We start from the raw sequence: 25,210 nt of genomic DNA on the forward strand, positions 1-25,210 counted from the left end.
CTCGATCCGATGTCTAATTTTGGATTTCTTTGGATTTTTGATATTCCACGTCTAATTTAGCTAATAAACCAATATTCAAAACGCTACCGTTTCGTTATCGAAGGACGGATCAAAAAAGTAATGCAGGAATTCTTTTCGTGTAGGTCTGAAGATGTCGTGTGCAAAGTTTTGTGTCAATTGGTCGAGAAATGTGGGAGGAGTAGCGAAAAAACATTTTTGCGGTTTTCGCGATTTTGCGAAAAAAAATTATGGACGCAAATGGGCGTGGCCTATGCCAAAAGATGCAGCAGACTCCAGTGAATATGTGCGTACAAGTTTTTGACTGTGGGAGGTTCGGTGTGGGAGATATAGCCCCAAACGCGTATTCCTTGGTATAGCGCCACCTAGTGACCGGCGTGTCTGGATTTTGTTATCTGAGTAGCGGTGCCGGACCTGAATCTAGTCATGCTATTGGCATGTCCGCACCATTTACGGTTTGGGCTGTGGGCCCACTTTTAGCGCGGGAAGTATAATAACTAGAACTGCAAGCAGTTATGCAGGGGTCCAAGAAGTGTGCATTTCGCCGGCACAACGCGACAAGAAATGTGCGTTTCGCCGGCACAACGCGAAGCATGTGTTCAAAACGCTACCCTGAACCTGTGGATACAAAGGATTTGACTGTGGTAGGAGTAGCGAGAAGTCAGTGTAGCGTTTTCGCGGCTAAATTTTGTAGAAGATATACAATTTCCTCGTTTATGGCGCCCCCTAATGGCGAAATTTTCCGAAATTTTTATCGTACGACAATAAGGTTAGCACCAACATGTGTGTACAATTTGGACTCGTTCCGATGTCTAATTTTGGATTTCTTTGGATTTTTGATTTTCCACGTCTAATTTAGCTCATAAACCAATATTCAAAACGCTACCGTTTCGTCGTCGAAGGTCGCATCAAAAAAGTGTCTAACGCTTCCTTTGCGTGTGCGTCTGAAGATGTCGTGTGAAAAGTTTGGTGTTGATCGGGCGAGAATTGTGGGAGGAGTAGCGAAAAAACAGTTTTGCGGTTTTCGCGATTTAGCGAAAAATATTCATAGACGCAAATGGGCGTGGCCTAGGCCAAAAGATGCAGCAGACTCCAGTGCATCTGTGTGTACAAGTTTTTGGACTCTGGGAGGTTCGGTGTGGGAGTTATAGCCCCAAACGCGTATTCCTTGGTATAGCGCCACCTAGTGACCGGCGTGTCTGGATTTTGTCGTCTGAATAGTCTTCACGGACCTGGATCTAGTCATGCAATTGGCATGTCGGCACCATTTACGGTCTGGGCTGTGGTACCACTTTCTTGGTAGGAAGTATAATAATAGGAAAAATCCTTACAAAAACAATAGGGATCCAACCTGTTGGCTTGGACCCCTAACTAGAACTGCAAGCAGTTATGCAGGGGTCCAAGAAGTGTGCATTTCGCCGGCACAACGCGACAAGAAATGTGCGTTTCGCCGGCACAAAGCGAAGCATGTGTTCAAAACACTACCCTGAACCTGTGGATACAAAGGATTTGACTGTGGTAGGAGTAGCGAGAAGTCAGTGTAGCGTTTTCGCGGCGAAATTTTGTAGAAGATATACAATTTCCTCGTTTATTGCGCCCCCTAATGGCGAAATTTTCCGAAATTTTTATCGAACGACATTAAGGTTAGCACCAACATGTTTGTAAAATGTGGACTCGATCCGATGTCTAATTTTGGATTTCTTTGGATTTTTGATATTCCACGTCTAATTTAGCTCATAAACCAATATTCAAAACGCTACCGTTTCGTTATCGAAGGACGGATCAAAAAAGTGTTTCATGCATTCTTTGCGTGTGCGTCTGAAGATGTCGTGTGCAAAGTTTGGTGTCGATTGGTCAAGAAATGTGGGAGGAGTAGGGAAAAAACAGTTTTGCGGTTTTCGCGATTTTGCGAAAAAAAATTGTAGGCGCAAATGGGCGTGGCCTATGCCAAAAGATGCAGCAGACTCCAGTGAATATGTGTGTACAAGGTTTTGAATGTGGGAGGTTCAGTGTGGGAGTTATAGCCCCAAACGCGTCTTTCCTTGGTATAGCGCCACCTAGTGGCCGGCGTGTCTGGATTTGGTCGTCTGCTTAGAACTCAGGGACCTGGATCTAGTCATGCAATTGGCGTGTCGGCACCATTTACGGCTTGGGCTGTGGACCCACTTCTAGGGGGGAATAATAACTAGAACTGCAAGCAGTTATGCAGGGGTCCAAGAAGTGTGCATTTCGCCGGCACAACGCGACAAGAAATGTGCGTTTCGCCGGCACAACGCGAAGCATGTGTTCAAAACGCTACCCTGAACCTGTGGATATAAAGGTTTTGACTGTGGGAGCTTCGGTGTGGGAGTTATAGCCTAAAACGCGTTTTCAGAACATTGGCCAAATAGGAGATAGACAATGTGGTGGTTTTTTGCCGCCGCCCTGTGGCGAAGTTTTCCAAAGACAATTTTCCTTTGCCAAATAACTCCCGCCCACATTAATATTTCTTGGCCATATTTTCTATATAGACTCGGGATTGCCCCTTGATGGTTTCCCTCGGGTTTGAAGAACATTCCTCTGGCCAATTAGAAGATATACAATTTCCTCGTTTATTGCGCCCCCTAATGGCGAAACTTTCCGAAATTTTTATCGAACGACAGTATGGTTAGCACCAACATGTGTGTAAAATTTGGACTCGATCCGATGTCTCATTTTGGATTTCTTTGGATTTTTGCTATTCCACGTCTAATTTAGCTAATAAACCAATATTCAAAACGCTACCGTTTCGTCGTCGAAGGTCGGATCAAGAAAGTCTTTCGTGCATTCTTTGCGTGTGTGTCTGAAGATGTCGTGTGCAAAGATTGGTGTCGATTGGTCTAGAAATGTGGGAGGAGTAGGGAAAAAACAGTTTTGCGGTTTTCGCGATTTTGCGAAAAAAAATTCTAGACGCAAATGGGCGTGGCCTATGCCAAAAGATGCAGCAGACTCCAGTGAATATGTGCGTACAAGTTTTTGACTGCGGGAGGTTCGGTGTGGGAGTTATAGCCCCAAACGCGTCTTTCCTTGGTATAGCGCCACCTAGTGGCCGGCGTGTCTGGATTTTGTCGTCTGCATAGTCTTCACGGACCTGGATCTAGTCATGCAATTGGCATGTCGGCAACATTTACGGTCTGGGCTGTGGTACCACTTTCTTGGTAGGAAGTATAAGAATAATAACTAGAACTGCAAGCAGTTATGCAGGGGTCCAAGAAGTGTGCATTTCGCCGGCACAACGCGACAAGAAATGTGCGTTTCGCCGGCACAACGCGAAGCATGTGTTCAAAACGCTACCCTGAACTTGTGGATACAAAGGATTTGACTGTGGTAGGAGTAGCGAGAAGTCAGTGTAGCGTTTTCGCGGCTAAATTTTGTAGAAGATATACAATTTCCTTGTTTATTGCGCCCCCTAATGGCGAAATTTTCCGATTTTTTTATCGAACGAAATAAAGGCTAGCCCCGACATGTGTGTTAAATGTGGACTCGATCCGATGTCTAATTTTGGATTTTTTTGGATTTTGGATTTTCCACGTCAAATTTAGCTAATAAATCAATATTCAAAACGCTACCGTTTCGTCGTCGAAAGTCGGATCAAAAAACTGTCAGAGGGTTTCTTTGCGTGTGCGTCTGAAGATGCCGTGTGCAAAGTTTGGTGTTGATTGGTCGAGAAATGTGGGAGGAGTAGCGAAAAAACAGTTTTGCGGTTTTCGCGATTTTGCGAAAAATATTCATAGACGCAAATGGGCGTGGCCTATGCCAAAAGATGCAGCAGACTCCAGTGAATATGTGGGTACAAGTTTTTGACTGTGGGAGGTTCGGTGTGGGAGTTAGAGCCCCAAACGCGTATTCCTTGGTATAGCGCCACCTAGTGACCGACGTGTCTGGATTTGGTTATCTGAGTAGCGGTGCCGGACCTGGATCTAGTCATGCAATTGGCGTGTCGGCACCATTTATGGTTTGGGCTGTGGTACAACTTCTAGGGGGAGGTAGTATAATAAAAAGAAAAATCCTTACAAAAACAATAGGGATCCAACCTGTTGGCTTGGACCCCTAATAATCCTTACAAAAACAATAGGGATCCAACCTGTTGGCTTGGACCCCTAATAAAAAGAATCCTTACAAAAACAATAGGGATCCAACCTGTTGGCTTGGACCCCTAACTAGAACTGCAAGCAGTTATGCAGGGGTCCAAGAAGTGTGCATTTCGCCGGCACAACGCGACAAGAAATGTGCGTTTCGCCGGCACAACGCGAAGCATGTGTTCAAAACGCTACCCTGAACCTGTGGATACAAAGGATTTGACTGTGGTAGGAGTAGCGAGAAGTCAGTGTAGCGTTTTCGCGGCGAAATTTTGTAGACGATATACAATTTCCTCGTTTATTGCGCCCCCTAATGGCGAATTTTTCCGAATTTTTTATCGAACGACGTTAAGGTTAACACCAACATGTGTGTAAAATTTGGACTTGATCCGATGTCTAATTTTGGATTTCTTTGGATTTTTGATATTCCACGTCTAATTTAGCTAATAAACCAATATTCAAAACGCTACCGTTTCGTCGTCGAAAGTCGGATCAAAAAACTGTCTGAGGGTTTCTTTGCGTGTGCGTCTGAAGATGCCGTGTGCAAAGTTTGGTGTTGATTGGTCGAGAAATGTGGGAGGAGTAGCGAAAAAACAGTTTTGCGGTTTTCGCGATTTTGCGAAAAAAAATTCCAGACGCAAATGGGCGTGGCCTATGCCAAAAGATGCAGCAGACTCCAGTGAATCTGTGTGTATAAGGTTTTGAATGTGGGAGGTTCGGTGTGGGAGTTATAGCCCCAAACGCGTATTCCTTGGTATAGCGCCACCTAGTGACCGGCGTGTCTGGATTTTGTCGTCTGCATAGTCCGAAGAGATCTGGATCTAGTCATGCAATTGGCGTGTCGGCACCATTTACGGTTTGGGCTGTGGTCCCACTTTTAGGGAGGTAAGTATAATAGGAAAAATCCTTACAAAAACAATAGGGATCCAACCTGTTGGCTTGGACCCCTAACTAGAACTGCAAGCAGTTACGCAGGGGTCCAAGAAGTGTGCATTTCGCCGGCACAACGCGACAAGAAATGTGCGTTTCGCCGGCACAACGCGAAGCATGTTTTCAAAACGCTACCCTGAACCTGTGGATACAAAGGATTTGACTGTGGTAGGAGTAGCGAGAAGTCAGTGTAGCGTTTTCGCGGCGAAATTTTGTAGAAGATATACAATTTCCTCGTTTATTGCGCCCCCTAATGGCGAAATTTTCCGAAATTTTTATCGAACGACGTTAAGGTTAGCACCAACATGTGTGTAAAATTTGGACTCGTTCCGATGTCTAATTTTGGATTTCTTTGGATTTTTGATTTTCCACGTCTAATTTAGCTCATAAACCAATATTCAAAACGCTACCGTTTCGTCGTCGAAGGTCGGATCAAAAAACTGTCTCACGATTCCTTTGCGTGTGCGTCTGAAGATGTCGTGTGCAAAGTTTGGTGTCGATTGGTCAAGAAATGTGGGAGGAGTAGGGAAAAAACAGTTTTGCGGTTTTCGCGATTTTGCGAAAAAAAATTGTAGGCGCAAATGGGCGTGGCCTATGCCAAAAGATGCAGCAGACTCCAGTGAATATGTGTGTACAAGGTTTTGAATGTGGGAGGTTCAGTGTGGGAGTTATAGCCCCAAACGCGTCTTTCCTTGGTATAGCGCCACCTAGTGGCCGGCGTGTCTGGATTTGGTCGTCTGCTTAGAACTCAGGGACCTGGATCTAGTCATGCAATTGGCGTGTCGGCACCATTTACGGCTTGGGCTGTGGACCCACTTCTAGGGGGGAATAATAATAAAAAGAATCCTTACAAAAACAATAGGGATCCAACCTGTTGGCTTGGACCCCTAACTAGAACTGCAAGCAGTTATGCAGGGGTCCAAGAAGTGTGCATTTCGCCGGCACAACGCGACAAGAAATGTGCGTTTCGCCGGCACAACGCGAAGCATGTGTTCAAAACGCTACCCTGAACCTGTGGATACAAAGGATTTGACTGTGGTAGGAGTAGCGAGAAGTCAGTGTAGCGTTTTCGCGGCGAAATTTTGTAGACGATATACAATTTCCTCGTTTATTGCGCCCCCTAATGGCGAATTTTTCCGAATTTTTTATCGAACGACGTTAAGGTTAACACCAACATGTGTGTAAAATTTGGACTTGATCCGATGTCTAATTTTGGATTTCTTTGGATTTTTGATATTCCACGTCTAATTTAGCTAATAAACCAATATTCAAAACGCTACCGTTTCGTCGTCGAAAGTCGGATCAAAAAACTGTCTGAGGGTTTCTTTGCGTGTGCGTCTGAAGATGCCGTGTGCAAAGTTTGGTGTTGATTGGTCGAGAAATGTGGGAGGAGTAGCGAAAAAACAGTTTTGCGGTTTTCGCGATTTTGCGAAAAAAAATTCCAGACGCAAATGGGCGTGGCCTATGCCAAAAGATGCAGCAGACTCCAGTGAATCTGTGTGTATAAGGTTTTGAATGTGGGAGGTTCGGTGTGGGAGTTATAGCCCCAAACGCGTATTCCTTGGTATAGCGCCACCTAGTGACCGGCGTGTCTGGATTTTGTCGTCTGCATAGTCCGAAGAGATCTGGATCTAGTCATGCAATTGGCGTGTCGGCACCATTTACGGTTTGGGCTGTGGTCCCACTTTTAGGGAGGTAAGTATAATAGGAAAAATCCTTACAAAAACAATAGGGATCCAACCTGTTGGCTTGGACCCCTAACTAGAACTGCAAGCAGTTACGCAGGGGTCCAAGAAGTGTGCATTTCGCCGGCACAACGCGACAAGAAATGTGCGTTTCGCCGGCACAACGCGAAGCATGTTTTCAAAACGCTACCCTGAACCTGTGGATACAAAGGATTTGACTGTGGTAGGAGTAGCGAGAAGTCAGTGTAGCGTTTTCGCGGCGAAATTTTGTAGAAGATATACAATTTCCTCGTTTATTGCGCCCCCTAATGGCGAAATTTTCCGAAATTTTTATCGAACGACGTTAAGGTTAGCACCAACATGTGTGTAAAATTTGGACTCGTTCCGATGTCTAATTTTGGATTTCTTTGGATTTTTGATTTTCCACGTCTAATTTAGCTCATAAACCAATATTCAAAACGCTACCGTTTCGTCGTCGAAGGTCGGATCAAAAAACTGTCTCACGATTCCTTTGCGTGTGCGTCTGAAGATGTCGTGTGCAAAGTTTGGTGTCGATTGGTCAAGAAATGTGGGAGGAGTAGGGAAAAATCAGTTTTGCGGTTTTCGCGATTTTGCGAAAAAAAATTGCAGACGCAAATGGGCGTGGCCTATGCCAAAAGATGCAGCAGACTCCAGTGAATATGTGGGTACAAGGTTTTGAATGTGGGAGGTTCGGTGTGGGAGTTATAGCCCCAAACGCGTCTTTCCTTGGTATAGCGCCACCTAGTGGCCGGCGTGTCTGGATTTTGTCATCTGAGTAGCGGTGCCGGACCTGGATCTAGTCATGCAATTGGCATGTCGGCACCATTTACGGTTTGGGCTGTGGTTCCACTTTCACGGGGAGGTAGTATAATAACTAGAACTGCAAGCAGTTATGCAGGGGTCCAAGAAGTGTGCATTTCGCCGGCACAACGCGACAAGAAATGTGCATTTCGCCGGCACAACGCGACAAGAAATGTGCGTTTCGCCGGCACAACGCGAAGCATGTGTTCAAAACGCTACCCTGAACCTGTGGATACAAAGGATTTTACTGTGGTAGGAGTAGCGAGAAGTCAGTGTAGCGTTTTCGCGGCGAAATTTTGTAGAAGATATACAATTTCCTCGTTTATGGCGCCCCCTAATGGCGTAATTTTCCGAAATTTTTATCGTACGACAGTAAGGTTAGCACCAACATGTGTGTAAAATTTGGAGTCGATCCGATGTGTAATTTTGATTTTTTTGGGATTTTGGATTTTCCACGTCTAATTTAGCTAATAAACCAATATTCAAAACGCAACCGTTTCGTCGTCGAAGGTCGGATCAAAAAAGTAATGCAGGAATTCTTTTCGTGTAGGTCTGAAGATGCCGTGTGTAAAGTTTTGTGTCAATTGGTCGGGAAATGTGGGAGGAGTAGCGAAAAAACATTTTTGCGGTTTTCGCGATTTAGCGAAAAATATTCATAGACGCAAATGGGCGTGGCCTAGGTCAAAAGATGCAGCAGACTCCAGTGCATCTGTGGGTACAAGGTTTTGGACTCTGGAAGGTTCGGTGTGGGAGTTATAGCCCCGAACGTGTTTTCCTAGGTATAGCGCCACCTAGTGGCCGGCATGTCTGGATTTTGGCGTCTGCGTAGTCCCCACGGATCTGGATGTAGTCATGCAATTGGCGTGTCGGCACCATTTACGGTTTGGGCTGCGGTACCACTTTCAAGGAGGTAAGTATAATAATAAACACTACAAAAACAATAGGGATCCAACCTGTTGGCTTGGACCCCTAACTAGAACTGCAAGCAGTTATGCAGGGGTCCAAGAAGTGTGCATTTCGCCGGCACAACGCGACAAGAAATGTGCGTTTCGCCGGCACAACGCGAAGCATGTGTTCAAAACGCTACCCTGAACCTGTGGATACAAAGGCAAAACGCTACCCTGAACCTGTGGATACAAAGGATTTGACTGTGGTAGGAGTAGCGAGAAGTCAGTGTAGCGTTTTCGCGGCGAAATTTTGTAGAAGATATACAATTTCCTCGTTTATTGCGCCCCCTAATGGCGAAATTTTCCGATTTTTTTATTGAACGCCAATAACGGTAGCACCGACATGTCTCCGGTTTGGGCTGTGGTTCCACTTTCACGGGGAGGTAGTATAATAATAAAAATCCTTACAAAAACAATAGGGATCCAACCTGTTGGCTTGGACCCCTAACAAGAAGTGTGCATTTCGCCGGCACAACGCGACAAGAAATGTGCGTTTCGCCGGCACAACGCGAAGCATGTGTTCAAAACGCTACCCTGAACCTGTGGATACAAAGGATTTGACTGTGGTAGGAGTAGCGAGAAGTCAGTGTAGCGTTTTCGCGGCGAAATTTTGTAGAACATATACAATTTCCTCGTTTATTGCGCCCCCTAATGGCGAAATATTCCGAAATTTTTATCGAACGTCATTAAGGTTAGCACCAACATGTTTGTAGAATTTGGACTCGATCCGATGTCTAATTTTGGATTTCTTTGGATTTTTGATATTCCACGTCTAATTTAGCTAATAAACTGATATTCAAAACGCTACCGTTTCGTTATCGGAGGACGGATCAAAAAAGTAATGCAGGAATTCTTTTCGTGTAGGTCTGAAGATGCCGTGTGCAAAGTTTTGTGTCAATTGGTCAAGAATTGTGGGAGGAGTAGCGAAAATACAGTTTTGCGGTTTTCGCGATTTTGCGAAAAAAAATTCTAGACGCAAATGGGCGTGGCCTAGGCCAAAAGATGCAGCAGACTCCAGTGAATATGTGGGTACAAGTTTTTGACTGTGGGAGGTTCGGTGTGGGAGTTATAGCCCCAAACGCGTCTGTCCTTGGTGATTTTGCGAAAAAAAATTCTAGACGCAAATGGGCGTGGCCTAGGCCAAAAGATGCAGCAGACTCCAGTGAATATGTGGGTACAAGTTTTTGACTGTGGGAGGTTCGGTGTGGGAGTTATAGCCCCAAACGCGTCTGTCCTTGGTATAGCGCCACCTAGTGGCCGGCGTGTCTGGATTTGGTTATCTGAGTAGCGGTGCCGTACCTGGATCTAGTGATGCAATTGGCGCGTGTGCACCATTTACGGTTTGGGCTGTGGTACCACTTCTATGGCGGGAAGTATAAAAATAATAATAAAAAAAATCCTTACAAAAACAATAGGGATCCAACCTGTTGGCTTGGACCCCTAACTAGAACTGCAAGCAGTTATGCAGGGGTCCAAGAAGTGTGCATTTTGCCGGCACAACGCGACAAGAAATGTGCGTTTCGCCGGCACAACGCGAAGCAAGTATTCAAAACGCTACCGTGAACAACATGTGGATACAAAGGTTTTGACTGTCGGATCTTCGGTGTGGGAGTTATAGCCCAAAACGCGTTTTCAGAACATTCCATTGGCCAAATAGGAGATAGACAATGTCGTTGTTTTTTGGCGCCGCCCTGTGGCGAAATTTTTAATTTTCCAAAGACAATTTTCCTTTGCCAAATAACTCCCGCCCACATTAATAATTCTTGGCCATATTTTCTATATAGATTCGGGTTTGCCCCTTGATGGTTTCCCTTGAGTTTGAAGAACATTCCTTTGGCCAATTAGAAGATATACAATTTCCTCGTTTATTGCGCCCCCTAATGGCGAAATATTCCGAATTCTTTATTGAACGCCATTAAGGGTAGCACCGACATGTGTCTAAAATTTGGACTTGATCCGATGTCTAATTTTGGTATTTTCTGAATTTTTGCGTATCGACGTAAAACGTAGCTAATAAACAAATATTCAAAACGCTACCGTTTCGTAGTCGAAGGTCGGATCAAAAAGTGTTTGAGTTTTTCTCTTCGTGTTCGTCTGACGATGTCGTGTGCAAAGTTTGGTGTCGATTGGTCAAGAAATGTGGGAGGAGTAGGGAAAAAACAGTTTTGCGGTTTTCGCGATTTTGCGAAAAAAAATTATAGACGCAAATGGGCGTGGCCTATGCCAAAAGATGCAGCAGACTCCAGTGAATATGTGCGTACAAGTTTTTGACTGTGGGAGGTTCGGTGTGGGAGTTATAGCCCCAAACGCGTATTCCTTGGTATAGCGCCACCTAGGGGCCGGCGTGTCTGGATTTTGTCGTCTGCGTAGTCCTCACGGACCTGGATCTAGTCATGCAATTGGCGTGTGTGCAACATTTACGGTTTGGGCTGTATTCCCACTTTTACGGGGGAATAATAATAGGAAAAATCCTTACAAAAACAATAGGGATCCAACCTGTTGGCTTGGACCCCTAACTAGAACTGCAAGCAGTTATGCAGGGGTCCAAGAAGTGTGCATTTCGCCGGCACAACGCGACAAGAAATGTGCATTTCGCCGGCACAACGCGAAGCAAGTATTCAAAACGCTACCGTGAACAACATGTGGATATAAAGGTTTTTACTGTGGGAGCTTCGGTGTGGGAGTTATAGCCTAAAACGCGTTTTCAGAACATTCCATTGGCCAAATAGGAGATAGACAATGTCGTCGTTTTTTGGCGCCGCCCTGTGGCGAAATTTTCCCAAGACAATTTTCCTTTGCCAAAAACTCCCGCCCACATTAATAATTCTTGGCCATATTTTCTATATAGATTCGGGTTTGCCCCTTGATGGTTTCCCTTGAGTTTGAAGAACATTCCTTTGGCCAATTAGGAGATATACAATTTCCTCGTTTATTGCGCCCCCTAATGGCGAAATATTCAGAATTCTTTATTGAACGCCATTAAGGGTAGCACCGACATGTGTCTAAAATTTGGACTTGATCCGATGTCTAATTTTGGTATTTTCTGAATTTTTGCGTATCGACGTAAAACGTAGCTAATAAACAAATATTCAAAACGCTACCGTTTCGTAGTCGAAGGTCGGATCAAAAAGTGTTTGAGTTTTTCTTTTCGTGTTCGTCTGACGATGTCGTGTGCAAAGTTTGGTGTCGATTGGTCAAGAAATGTGGGAGGAGTAGGGAAAAAACAGTTTTGCGGTTTTCGCGATTTTGCGAAAAAAAATTATAGACGCAAATGGGCGTGGCCTATGTCAAAAGATGCAGCAGACTCCAGTGAATATGTGGGTACAAGTTTTTGACTGTGGAAGGTTCGGTGTGGGAGTTATAGCCCCAAACGCGTATTCCTTGGTATAGCGCCACCTAGTGGCCGGCATGTCTGGATTTTGTCGTCTGCATAGTCCGAAGAGACCTGGATCTAGTCATGCAATTGGCGTGTCGGCACCATTTACGGTTTGGGCTGTGGGCACACTTTTAGGGAGGTAAGTATAACTAGAACTGCAAGCAGTTATGCAGGGGTCCAAGAAGTGTGCATTTCGCCGGCACAACGCGACAAGAAATGTGCATTTCGCCGGCACAACCGCGAAGCATGTGTTCAAAACGCTACCCTGAACCTGTGGATACAAAGGATTTGACTGTGGTAGGAGTAGCGAGAAGTCAGTGTAGCGTTTTCGCGGCGAAAATTTGTAGAAGATATACAATTTTCTCGTTTATTGCGCCCCCTAATGGCGAAATTTTCCGAATTTTTTATCGAACAACATTAAGGCTAGCACCGACATGTGACTTAAATGTAGGCTTGATCCGATGTCTAATTTTGGTATTTTTTGAATTTTTGATTTCCACGTCAAATTTAGCTAATAAACAAATATTCAAAACTCTACCGTTTCGTCGTCGAAAGTCGGATCAAAAAACTGTCTGAGGGTTTCTTTGCGTGTGCGTCTGAAGATGCCGTGTGCAATGTTTGGTGTTGATTGGTCGAGAAATGTGGGAGGGATAGCGAAAATACAGTTTTGCGGTTTTCGCGATTTTGCGAAAAAAAATTAATGACGCAAATGGGCGTGGCCTATGCCAAAAGATGCAGCAGACTCCAGTGAATAAGTGGGTACAAGTTTTTGACTGTGGGATGTTCGGTGTGGGAGCTATAGCCCCAAACGTGTTTCTCCTTGGTATAGCGCCACCTAGAGGCCGGCATGTCTGGATTTGGTTATCTGAGTAGCGGTGCCGGACCTGGTTCTAGTCATGTAATTGGCGCGTGTGCACCGTTTACGGTTTGGGCTGTGGACCGACTTTCAAGGCGGGAAGTATAATTATGCAGGGGTCCAAGAAGTGTGCATTTCGCCGGCACAACGCGACAAGAAATGTGCGTTTCGCCGGCACAACGCGAAGCAAGTATTCAAAACGCTACCGTGAACAACATGTGGATATAAAGGTTTTGACTGTGGGAGCTTCGGTGTGGGAGTTATAGCCTGAAACGCGTTTTAAGAACATTCCATTGGCCAAATAGGAGATAGACAATGTCGTCGTTTTTTTGCACCCCCTTGTGGCGAATTTTTCCAAAGACAATTTTCATTTTCCAAATAACTCCCGCCCACATTAATAATTCTTGGCCATATTGTCTAGATAGACTAGGGATTGCCCCTTGATGGTTTCCCTCGAGTTTGAAGAACATTCCTCTGGCAAATGAGAAGATATACAATTTCCTCGTTTATTGCGCCCCCTAATGGCGAAATTTTCCGAATTTTTTATCGAACGACATTAAGGCTAGCCCCGACATGTGTGTAAAATGTGGACTCGATCCGATGTCTAATTTTGGTTTTTTTGGATTTTTGATTTTCCACGTCAAATTTAGCTAATAAACCAATATTCAAAACGCTACCGTTTCGTCGTCGAAAGTCGGATCAAAAAACTGTCTGAGGGTTTCTTTGCGTGTGCGTCTGAAGATGCCGTGAGCAAAGTTTGGTGTTGATTGGTCGAGAAATGCTGGAGGAGTAGCGAAAAAACAGTTTTGCGGTTTTCGCGATTTTGCGAAAAAAATTTCTAGACGCAAATGGGCGGGGCCTATGCCAAAAGATGCAGCAGACTCCAGTGCATCTGTGTGTTCAAGTTTTTGGACTCTGGGACGTTCGGTGTGGGAGTTATAGCCCCAAACGCGTATTCCCTGGTATAGCGCCACCTAGTGGCCGGCATGTCTGGATTTGGTCGTCTGCATAGTCTTCACGTACCTGGATCTAGTCATGTAATTGGCGTGTGTGCACCATTTACGGTTTGGGCTGTAGTACCACTTTCTTGGTAGGAAGTATAAGAACTAGAACTGCAAGCAGTTATGCAGGGGTCCAAGAAGTGTGCATTTCGCCGGCACAACGCGACAAGAAATGTGCGTTTCGCCGGCACAACGCGAAGCATGTGTTCAAAACACTACCCTGAACCTGTGGATACAAAGGATTTGACTGTGGTAGGAGTAGCGAGAAGTCAGTGTAGCGTTTTCGCGGCGAAATTTTGTAGACGATATACAATTTCCTCATTTATTGCGCCCCCTAATGGCGAATTTTTCCGAATTTTTTATCGAACGACGTTAAGGTTAACACCAACATGTGTGTAAAATTTGGACTCGATCCGATGTCTAATTTTGGATTTCTTTGGATTTTTGATATTCCACGTCTAATTTAGCTCATAAACCAATATTCCAAACGCTACCGTTTCGTCGTCGAAAGTCGGATCAAAAAACTGTCTGAGGGTTTCTTTGCGTGTGCGTCTGAAGATGCCGTGTGCAAAGTTTGGTGTTGATTGGTCGAGAAATGTGGGAGGAGTAGCGAAAAAACAGTTTTGCGGTTTTTGCGATTTTGCGAAAAAAAATTCTAGACGCAAATGGGCGTGGCCTATGCCAAAAGATGCAGCAGACTCCAGTGAATCTGTGTGTATAAGGTTTTGAATGTGGGAGGTTCGGTGTGGGAGTTATAGCCCCAAACGCGTATTCCTTGGTATAGCGCCACCTAGTGACCGGCGTGTCTGGATTTTGTCGTCTGCATAGTCCGAAGAGATCTGGATCTAGTCATGCAATTGGCGTGTCGGCACCATTTACGGTTTGGGCTGTGGTCCCACTTTTAGGGAGGTAAGTATAATAGGAAAAATCCTTACAAAAACAATAGGGATCCAACCTGTTGGCTTGGACCCCTAATAATAATCCTTACAAAAACAATAGGGATCCAACCTGTTGGCTTGGACCCCTAAAAATAATAATCCTTACAAAAACAATAGGGATCCAACCTGTTGGCTTGGACCCCTAAAAATAAAAATCCTTACAAAAACAATAGGGATCCAACCTGTTGGCTTGGACCCCTAATAAAGCATTTTGATTATATTTGATGCACAATTTATCTTACACACAATATAAAATATATATTTTTTCTTTACCTTTTCTGATTCATCATCTTCATCAGGCATCTCGTCACTGTCAACATAAACAATTGTCAGAAATGCCAAGCTCAGTCAATGACCAGTTTTCAGTGTGTCCCTATAAGACTACATACAGGTGTCCTGTAGCGTACTATTCTGAAGGAAGGCAGTGCTGATAAGTCAAGTTTGTGAAGTGTTCAAGTTTCACTTGACAAAACCACAAGTATCACAGTATGTGGTTGCAGATGTTGAATAAAGTAACAAGCTAACATGAGATACATTTAGCTGTAGCCATTAAAGATCATACAGGTAACTTGGACTGTTTGATGATACCTAAAGAACTCAAAACCCTGTGATTGTGGACTCACTCCGTTTCCTCAATGGGTTCGTTATCGCCGGGGTTGGTCCGACTATTTCCACTGTAATCTCTTAAATTGGATGCCACAGTTTGGATAGTGTGCCTGTAAAACAAAATAATATTGTCAGACTTGTGTCTTGATAAGAGGGACCGTGTATTGGTTCTATTTCATGAAGGCTAAGCCGTGTAGGCTTCGCCTTATGGTATTGTTCCGTGAGCGCACTTGCATGCACTGAAATTTCAGCAATTCACCGCTCAATCGTTCCCGCCACTTCAACTGATCCAGTCTCTTTTTTGGAGCAGATCAGATGAGGATCTGTCCTTCATTCTGGTGGCCCCGGAGAGCCGTTCAGCTCTGTGGTTATGGCTGGCACTTTCAGACAAGCGCACGGGATGGGACAGTGCACCAGTCGGGATGGCTGTTGGTTTACTTCTGAGAGGTGGATCTATCAGGGCAGAGGCCGCCAGCAGTGGTTATCAATACTTTCCAGAGTGCCCCCGTGCCTTCCTCTTCCTCCCTCTACGCGGTGAAGTGGTGTGCTTTCTCAAAGTGGTGTGAAAAAAACACGTAATGGATCGGGAGAGGACCCAAATGCAGCACACGTAGGCAGGCAGACGGTCAGTTATGTCTTTTATTCCCAGATTGGGGTAGACAGAAGACCGGCAGGGCGCAGGCAGGATCCGTTGTCGGGGGTGGAAGACCGTCGATCACCGGGACAGAGACAGAGCAGGCAGGTCGGGGACAGGCAGGGTCGATAACGGGGAATCAGTCCGGAAAACGCTGGAGAAACTATTACTGAAGACATAGGGCAATCTGGCACTGAGAGAACTGAGAGGGGAGAATGAGATGACAGAGAGGGGAGATCATGACAGTTGTCCCATCTCTCTGTGAGGTGGGAAGCGTCTCCTACAGCGCTTACTGGGGAAAGGTTTGGCTTTCTTCATCATCATAGTCTATGTGGTAGCCATTTTGGCTGGCCACGCAGGCGGAAGTGAGGTGAGATAGTGAGGTGAGATGGTGGGGAGACCCCAAACCGCTTAATAACCATAGATTCCAATGATAGTCTAGATATATAAAATGTACTACATATACACTTTATATCTGAATGCGTAGTTGTAGTAAACAACATGGGTCAATGGTACTGCTGTGAAGTAGGACCATTGATACGGAGGACCTGTTCCAATATCTCCTCAATGACGTTGCACTCGTTCCCACAAGGCTTTCATTCAATTTTTGACCTCTTCCGTCAGACTGTGAGACTGTGTGCCATTTTCATTAGCTGCATTTATCTTATTATATTATATGTAGATGAGAGGGAGAGAGAGACTGACCATGCCTCCTTCTTTTCTTGCTCCTCAGAAATGCTGGCTTTCTCCCCCTCCAACGGCTTCACCTAATGGGGAATCAAATGGTGTTTGATGTTCTAACAACTAACAAAGATGTGTTGATTTTATTTGTATAAAACTCCATCAGGGTTGCGGCATCAAAGGTTTTCACAGTTGACAGTCAACTTTACCTTTTCTGATTCATCATCTTCATCAGGCCTCTCGTCACTGAAAAACATAAACAATTGTCAGAAATGCCAAGCTCAGTCTATGAACAGTTTTCTGTATGTCCCTATAAGACTACATACAGGTGTCCTGTAGCGTACTATTCTGAAGGGAGGCAGTGCTGATAACTTTGGATTTTGACTGGAAAAGTCAAGTTTGTCAAGTGTTCAAGTTTCACTTGACAAAACCACAAGTATGCTGCAGTGATTGAATAAAGTTCAAACAGTTAACATGAGATACATTTAAATGTAGCTGTGGGGGGGTGTGACGTCTGGCCTGCAGGGGGAGTATGGGCAGGTTGGGAGCGCACCGGATTGGCTGGGGGGGTTGGACCTGAGTGCGAGCAGGTGTCAGCACCCAGGCCAATCAGGGAGTGTTTGTATTTATGTGCCTGCTTTGTGGTTAGTAGGGGAACCGGGGAGCAGAGAGAGAGAGGTCCAACGCGTTCCGTACCAGAGATCGCATGTCGTGGATCGCGGAACGCAAGGACTCTCCTGGACATTACTTTCAATTTTTGTTTGAAGTCTCTGTTTTGTTTTGTTCCGCTTTGCAATAAAGACGCTCGAAAGAGATTCTCACTGACCAGGGCATCAATTTCATGACACGCACGATTAGGGAACTTTACGGGTTGTTAAAGGTCAAGGCCATCCGCACAAGCGTCTATCACCCAGCCACGGACGGCTTGTGTGAGAGGTTTAACCGGTCGTTAAAGTCTATGATCCGTAAATTCGTACACGAGGATGCTCGGAATTGGCATCAATGGCTAGACCCTCTGTTGTTTGCAGTGCGGGAAGTGCCCCAGGCTTTCACGGGGTTTTCCCCATTTGAGTTGCTTTATGGGCGCAAGCCCAGGGGCGTCCTGGACCTCATTAAAGAAAACTGGGAGGAGGGGTCCAGTGACAGCAAGAACGAAATCCAGTACGTCATGGACTTGCGTGCAAAGCTTCACTCACTAGGGGTATTGTCACGTGAGCACTTGCACCGAGCCCAGGAGAGTCAGAGACGCCTGTACGACAGAGGGACTATATTACGCGATCTCAATCCGGGGGATAAGGTCCTTGTACTATTGCCCACCTCTAGCACCAAATTACTCGCGAAGTGGCAAGGGCCCTTTGTGGTCACACGGCGGGTTGGGGACCACATCAACCTCCTAAAGAGGGGGAACGATGCGGTCACTGTCGCGTTTGCGTCAACGTTACCGGAGAAGAAAGAGCTCGGGGCGCGCGTTCACCCTCTACTCCGACCACGCCCCCCTCCAGTGGCTCCACCGCATGAAGGACGTCAACGCGAGGATCACCCGGTGGTACCTCGCGTTGCAACCCTTTAACTTTCGGGTCATGCACAAGCCTGGGGCGCAGATGGCCGTGGCGGACTTCCTCTCCCGCTCTGGGGGGGGGGGAGTGAGTTGGCGGCCGGATGTGACCCCGGCCTGTGTCGGGCGGTGGGGGTGTGTGGGGGGACGTGTGACGTCTGGCCTGCAGGGGGAGTATGGGCAGGTTGGGAGCGCACCGGATTGGCTGGGGGGATTGGACCTGAGTGCGAGCAGGTGTCAGCACTCAGGCCAATCAGGGAGTGTTTGTATTTATGTGCCTGCTTTGTGGTTAGTAGGGGAACCGGGGAGCAGAGAGAGGTCCAACGCGTTCCGTACCAGAGATCGCATGTCGTGGATCGCCGAACGCAAGGACTCTCCTGGACATTACTTTCAATTTTAGTTTGAAGTCTCTGCTTTGTTTTGTTACGCTTTGCAATAAAGACGCTCCCAGTAAGGGAAGACGAACTGTGGCCTCTGTGCGCTCTCTGAACCTGCTACAGTAGCCATTAAAGATCATACAGGTAACTTGGACTGTATGACGATACCTAAAGCACTCAAACCCCTGTGATTGTGGACTCACTCTGTATCCTCAACGTTAGCACTGGAGTTTTTCCATTTTTTTTCCACTATAATCAGGTAATTTTTCTGCCAGAGCTTTGATAGTGTTCCTGTAAAACAAAAAAATATTATCAGACTTGTGTCTTTTTTTTTAACATTGTGTTTATTGAGTTTTTCAGGTTTTATACAGAGGAACAAACAAAAAAATAAAAAAAAGGAAAGTGCATGTTAAGTAAAGGAAAGTTAAGATAATAACGGATCAACTTAATTATACATGGCATCTGCTGGGATCTGCTATGAGGTATAAGCAGTACAACATATCTACTTAATTTACAGCATCAGTTATGTTTTATATATGTAAAGGAATATTTCCATACTACAGCAAACATAGTCTAGAATACACAAAAATGATACGTGCCATTGAATTTGACAATTCTTATAACCTGATAAGAACAGATAGGCATTAAGGGGTGGCTCGGTTAGTAACAACCGCACCCAAGACAACCGTAGAATGCAATACACATAACAATTTGAGTGATCATGAATAAATTGAACCTTTTGTATACTTTCCAAAGTATTAAAAGATAAGATAAAGAAGCAACAAAGAATAAAATAAAAGGAAGAAATGTACAAAAATAAAACTCTAACCCAAAAAAAAAAAAAAAATAATAATAATAATAATAATAAAACAATAACAATGGAAATAAAAACAATTAAGCGGTACAGTACAGGTACACCCAGCTAAGCATCTGAGAAGTCAATCCAGGCTTATATGTGATCTTCTCCAATGGCATGCATTGGTTGATTTCGTTTACCCAATGAGAGTGGCTGGGAGGGTCCTCAGCAATCCATTTGGATAGAATACATTTTTTTGCAGCTGTTAATGCTAGACCAAAGAAGTGAGACAGATAGACAGAATTGAAATGCAGAGTAGAGTGATCTCCCAGTAGTACCATTGAAGCTGAAAGACTAAATTCCATATTTAAGACCTTCTTAAGTGTATCTTCTATAGCCTCCCACCATAAGCCTAGCTTTGGGCATGTCCATGTCATATGTAGGAGGCTTCCAATCGCAGTTTTACATCTAGTGCAGTTATGGGAAGTATTACTCTTGAAACGGCTAATCTTTTCAGGAGTATAAAAGAATCTGTTTGAAAGAGTTTGTATCTTACACTAATATAGTCTTTGTGTGCGTCCTTAAACAATAGAAACCACTGATCGTCATCAAACTGCATTCCAAGGTCGCTTTCCCATTTTCTTCTGACCAAGTTAGTGTTGGCTTTGCTATGTGCTAATAAGAGCTTATAAATCAGGGACATATGTTTTCGAGCAATTTCTTTGGTTAATAACGATTCCAGCTTAGAGAGCTTTGGTTTATCTGGTGAGCCACCCAGTTGTGATTTTGTATAGTGGCGCAATTGGAGATATCTAAAAAAGTGAGTTGTAGGAATTTGGTAGGTCTCTTTCAGCTGTTGGAATGACATGAGGACGTCGCCGTGTACAGATGACTAATCTTAGTTATATTTTTCTGGGCCCAAACTCTAAAACTATGGTCTTGTTGCACAAATTCTAATGATGAGTTGGACATGATAGGTGTAAGTGGAGACAAAGAAGGTTTACATTCTAAATAACGATTAACTTTGCACCAGATTTTAATTGAATGAATTATAATGGGATTGTCTGTGTACTTCTTTATATTTTTATTATTAAAACAGTATGGGATATGTGAGAGGTCCTCTCTATCTGTGTCCAGGAGGGGGATTCAGTTCCTCCAAACCAGTAAAAAATTGGTCTGAACTGGGCAGCCCAGTAGTACAGCTGCATATCAGGGAGCCCCAATCCTCCTCTCTCTATTGGTAAATACAGCGTTGATCTTTTAATTCTCGCGACTTTGTTACACCATATGAACTTCCCCACCATATTGTTGCATTTACTAAAGAAAGAGTCTGGAAGATCAGCTGGTATTGATTGGAATAAGTATACAAGTCTCGGGAGTACGTTCATTTTGATAACATTCACTCTACCCATCAGGCTTAGAGGGAGGGATGTCCATCTCGCTAGGTCTTTTCCAATATTTTGTAGTAAGGGTAAATAATTGAGTTTGTATAAGTTATTAAAGTTACTGTCTGTCACAATTCCAAGATACTTGATCTTAGGTTTAACCTGGAAGGGAGGATGATTTATTGACGTTGATAGCCCAGTTTTAGCCAATGAGAGGATCTCACTCTTACCCCAGTTTATTTTGTAGCCTGAGAAACTACTGAAGTTGTCAATTAGGTTTAGTAAGGCTTTAAGTGAGGTATCTGGGTGGGTTAAAAATAAAACTGTCATCGGCGTATAAAGATATTTTGTGTGTATTATTTCCAATTAAAATTCCCTTTATGGCATTTTCTTCTCGTATTGTTTGGGCGAGTGGTTCCAGGATAAGAGCAAATATTAAGGGGGATAAAGGGCAGCCTTGCCTGGTGCCGCGTCCAATAGCAAAAGCGTCTGATACAGTTCCATTAGTGCTCACTCTAGCTCTAGGTTTGTCATACAGAAGTCTGACGCAGTCAATTAAATATTTGCCAAAACCAAAGCACTCAAGGGGCCCTATTTTAACGGTCTGAAACGCAAGTGGGAAAGCGCAAAGCGCAAGTAGCTTTGTGGGCGGTTCTACGGCGCTATCGCTATTTTACAGGCGGATAAATGACGCTTGCGCCGCGGCGCAAGCGTCAAAAGGGTTGGTCTGAAGCAGCCTAATTACCCGTAGGTGTGGTTTGGGCGTAACGTGCAACAAACCAATGAGAGTGCCAGCTCCCATCCCCTTTAAGAGCCATGAGCGCATTTGAATCGGACGAGTTGATATTTTGACAGCGCGTCTGCAGTCTCCGATGAGACAGATGCACATGAATTTGCAAATGGCTTAGTTTATTGCCAAATAATGTGGCCTAATTCACACATGGAATAAGGGGTTTTCTTCCACAACTTCAGAAATACTGAGTCCTCAAATAAATTTCGGCAAAGAAAACGTATGATAGGCTATAACATATGATATGCGGTAACTGTGGTTCTATTTAATGATATACGCAATACATTATAAACATTGTTTCTTATCAGTATTGTATGCTATCCTAATATGCATGTGTCCCCGCGGTAATAGACATTGCCATTGATTGTATTATGCGTTACGTGTTTAGTTTGCCCAAGTGAAGGAGTTCAAGTAGGGGTCTTGTTCGCAAGTGAGGGAACTATGGAGCGTGAGATTGGCCGGAGAATCGGAGAAGCGGGGGCGGTATTGCGTTCGCTTTACCGCACCGTTGTTACGAAAAGAGAGCTGAGCCGCAAGGCAAAGCTCTCGATCTACCGGTCTATCTTCGTTCCTATCCTCACCTATGGTCATGAGGGTTGGGTGATGACCGAAAGGACGAGATCGCGGGTACAAGCGGCCGAGATGAGTTTTCTCAGAAGGGTGGCTGGCGTCTCCCTTAGGGATAGGGTGAGAAGCTCAGCCATCCGTGAGGAACTCGGATTAGAGCCGCTGCTCCTTTACTTAGAAAGGAGTCAGCTGAGGTGGTTCGGGCTTCTGGTAACGATGCCCACTGGGCGCCTTCCTTGGGAGGTGTTTCAGGCACGTCCAGTGGGGAGGAGACCTCTGGGAAGACCCATGACTAGGTGGAGAGATTATATCTCAACACTGGCTTGGGAACGCCTCGGGATCCCCCCGTCAGAGCTGGTCAATGTGGCCCGGGAAAGGGAAGTCTGGGGCCCCCTGCTTGAGCTGCTCCCCCCGCGACCCGACCCCCGATAAGAGGACGAAGATGAGATGATGATGAGAGTGTTTAGTTTGCGTGTGTTTAAACAGAGCACACACGCGCGCCCGCATTCATTAATTCTTTTTAACACTCACTCGCGGTAAAACAATGTTTTTCACGATCAAATAGGCCTACTCATCAATCCTAAAAGTTATGGGCATGTAGGCCTACACGATGTCTGTGTCAAGAAAATATGTGTTTGCTGTACGGTGTTTGCAGATGCATTGATTAAAAAGTAGCCTACAACTTATTACCGCTGCATCAGCTGTTCTTTCCCAAATAATTTACCAAGAATGTGCGGCTAGGTAGATGAGAGAAGCAAAGTGTATGCGCGAGGTGCACAAGCAATCCGTATGCATCGAATGCGCATGTATGCTTGCGCCCTTAAAATAGCATTTGAACAACGCGCCACTGACTTTAAACCAGGTATTTCCTGGTCAGTAGCGCAATGGTATTCAGAGACGGCAAAATACCGTTTGCGCCAGAACACGCCTCCTCCTTCCGCCGAACCGCCCCTTGGGGCGCAAGATCATTCCCTAATTTACCGGCGAGTGGCGCAGGTGGCAAAAGAGCGCTCTGCGCCAGTTGTAAACTAGCAACGACACATGCGCCAGTGACTAAGTCACTTGCGCCGGATGCAAGATAGGGCCCAAGGACTTTAAACATATAACACCACTCAACACTTAAACTTTCTGTTTGTGTAATTATGCAGAAGAGGCGCCTAAGGTTGTTCATGGATACTCTATTTTTAATAAAGCCTGTCTGATCTTTATGTACAAGAAAGGGAAGATAATCCTCCAGTCTTGTCGCTATAGCCTTGGCATAAACTTTGCTCTCCACCGAGAGCAAAGAGATAGGGCGGTAGGAGCCTGCGAGTTCCGGGTCCTTTTCTGGCTTGCAAATTAACGTGATAAGGGCCTCCTGGATTGTTGGGGGTAACGTTTTGGTATTAAATGAATGTTGGTACATGTCTAGTAGGGGGTTCAATAGAAGATTATGATATTTCTTATAAAACTCTGGAGTGAATCCGTCTAACCCTGGGGCTTCTCCGGACTGAAGAGACATAAGGGCTTTGAGAATTTCGTTCCTGGATAGTGGTTGATCTAGCCTAGCCCTGTCTGCTTCGGACAGCTTAGGTAAGTTCAATGAGGATAGGAATGTCTCACATTTATCAGCAGTATTCTCAAATTCTGATGAGTATAGGCTCTTGTAAAACCCTTGAAAACAATTGTTGATCTCTTTTGGGTTACACGTGGTAGTGTTGTCAGATTTCTTGACTTTATGAATCATTGACGCTGACATTTGCTTTTTCAATTGCCAAGCTAGTAGTTTGTTACCCTTATCCCCCAGTTCATAATATCTCTGTCTAGTCCTAAGTAATGCTCTCTCAGTTTTATAAGTGTTCGATATATTGTATTGGTTGCGTTTTCTCAAGAGAGTCTTGTGTAGACCTTCCGATCTTGTTTTAAAGTGTTCCTTTTCCAAACTTTTTATTTCAGCCTCCAGATTTTTCCAATATTCTTTTTTAATGTGACTAGAGAAAGATATTATCTGCCCCCTAAGATAGGCCTTAAGCGACTCCCAGAGTAAGGAAGGAGAGGGGCGGTCTCAGAGTTTGTCTCTAAAAATAGTTTAATTTGGGAAGTAATGAATTTATCAAAATCTGGGTTGTGTAGCAGAACAGGATTAATTCTCCATCTGTAACATTTCTGAGATTTATCTCTTGGAAGGATTGTCAAGGAGATAGGGGCATGGTCAGACATAACACGAGGAAGATATTCACAACTACTTATTCTGTGGACCATTGCCATGGGTATAATAAGGTAATCTATTCTGGTAAAAGAGTTATGTACAGGAGAAAAAAAAGAGTATTCCCTATTTTTGGGGTGTGCAAATCTCCAGATTTCACATAGTCCCAGTTCCTTGATCGAGGAGTTGATAATGATCTACATTTAGCTGGATTTTTATCAGACGAGCGGTCCATCTTGGGGTCAAGGGTCAGGTTAAAGTCCCCCCCAATAATTATATCACCTTCCACATCGCTGAGTTTTAAGAATAAAGACTGGAAAAAATTAACATCGTCATAATTTGGGGCGTAAATATTAACAAGTGTGATGTCATCCGAATGAACTTTACCCTTAACTAATACAAATCTTCCCCCTGGGTCACGTTCTACTTTTTCTGATATAAAGGGAAAGTGTTTATTAATTAGGATGCAGACACCCCTAGAGCTAGTATTGAAGGAGCTAAAAAAAATCTAGCCTCCCCAAATTTTACCCAGCTTCTCATGTTCCTTAATATCCATATGAGTTTCTTGCAGAAAACACAGATCCGTCTTGTTTCTCTTTAAGTAAGTAAGTATTTGTTTCCTCTTCACTGGGCTATGCATGCCATTTATGTTCCATGATATGAAGCGACAGGTATTCATAGACATCGATATTGAGTAAATTCCCTAACCCCTCCACAGGAATAGTGGAGCAAAGACAACCTGGACTGGCGGAGATTGCCTCCATCATTGAGTATGGGTTCGATTGTACTGCACCAAAACAAGAGTTCAATTAGGAAAGAAAAAAATAAAAAAAAATAAAATAAACTTAACAAGCATACAAAAAGACTAAAAGATAAGAAAATCTGCCCTCTTCCCCCCCACCCTCCCCTTCCGCCCCTCCCACCCCCTTTCCCGAACTATGGGAGCAGGAAAAAACCCTAAAGA

The 25,210-nt window shown here is 44.6% G+C and overlaps 2 protein-coding genes across 6 annotated transcripts in view; both read right to left on the reverse strand.

Annotated features, from left to right (window-relative positions):
* The window catches only part of LOC115533112 (MORC family CW-type zinc finger protein 3), a 267,109-nt gene that overhangs the window by 102,310 nt on the left and 139,589 nt on the right, over positions 1-25,210 (reverse strand). The window lies entirely within an intron of this gene.
* LOC115533113 (glutamic acid-rich protein-like) overlaps positions 1-25,210 on the reverse strand; it is a 148,945-nt gene that overhangs the window by 71,893 nt on the left and 51,842 nt on the right. For all 4 annotated transcript variants that reach the window (XM_030343385.1, XM_030343383.1, XM_030343386.1 and 1 more), the window contains exons 8-11: positions 16,801-16,837; positions 16,616-16,677; positions 15,294-15,386; positions 14,944-14,980 (exon numbers count right to left, since the gene is read on the reverse strand). In XM_030343385.1, coding sequence (XP_030199245.1) covers positions 14,944-14,980; positions 15,294-15,386; positions 16,616-16,677; positions 16,801-16,837 — 229 coding nt within the window. The remainder of the gene's footprint in view (positions 1-14,943; positions 14,981-15,293; positions 15,387-16,615; positions 16,678-16,800; positions 16,838-25,210) is intronic.

Source organism: Gadus morhua, chromosome 20, assembly GCF_902167405.1.
Source record: "Gadus morhua chromosome 20, gadMor3.0, whole genome shotgun sequence".
NCBI lineage: Eukaryota > Metazoa > Chordata > Actinopteri > Gadiformes > Gadidae > Gadus > Gadus morhua.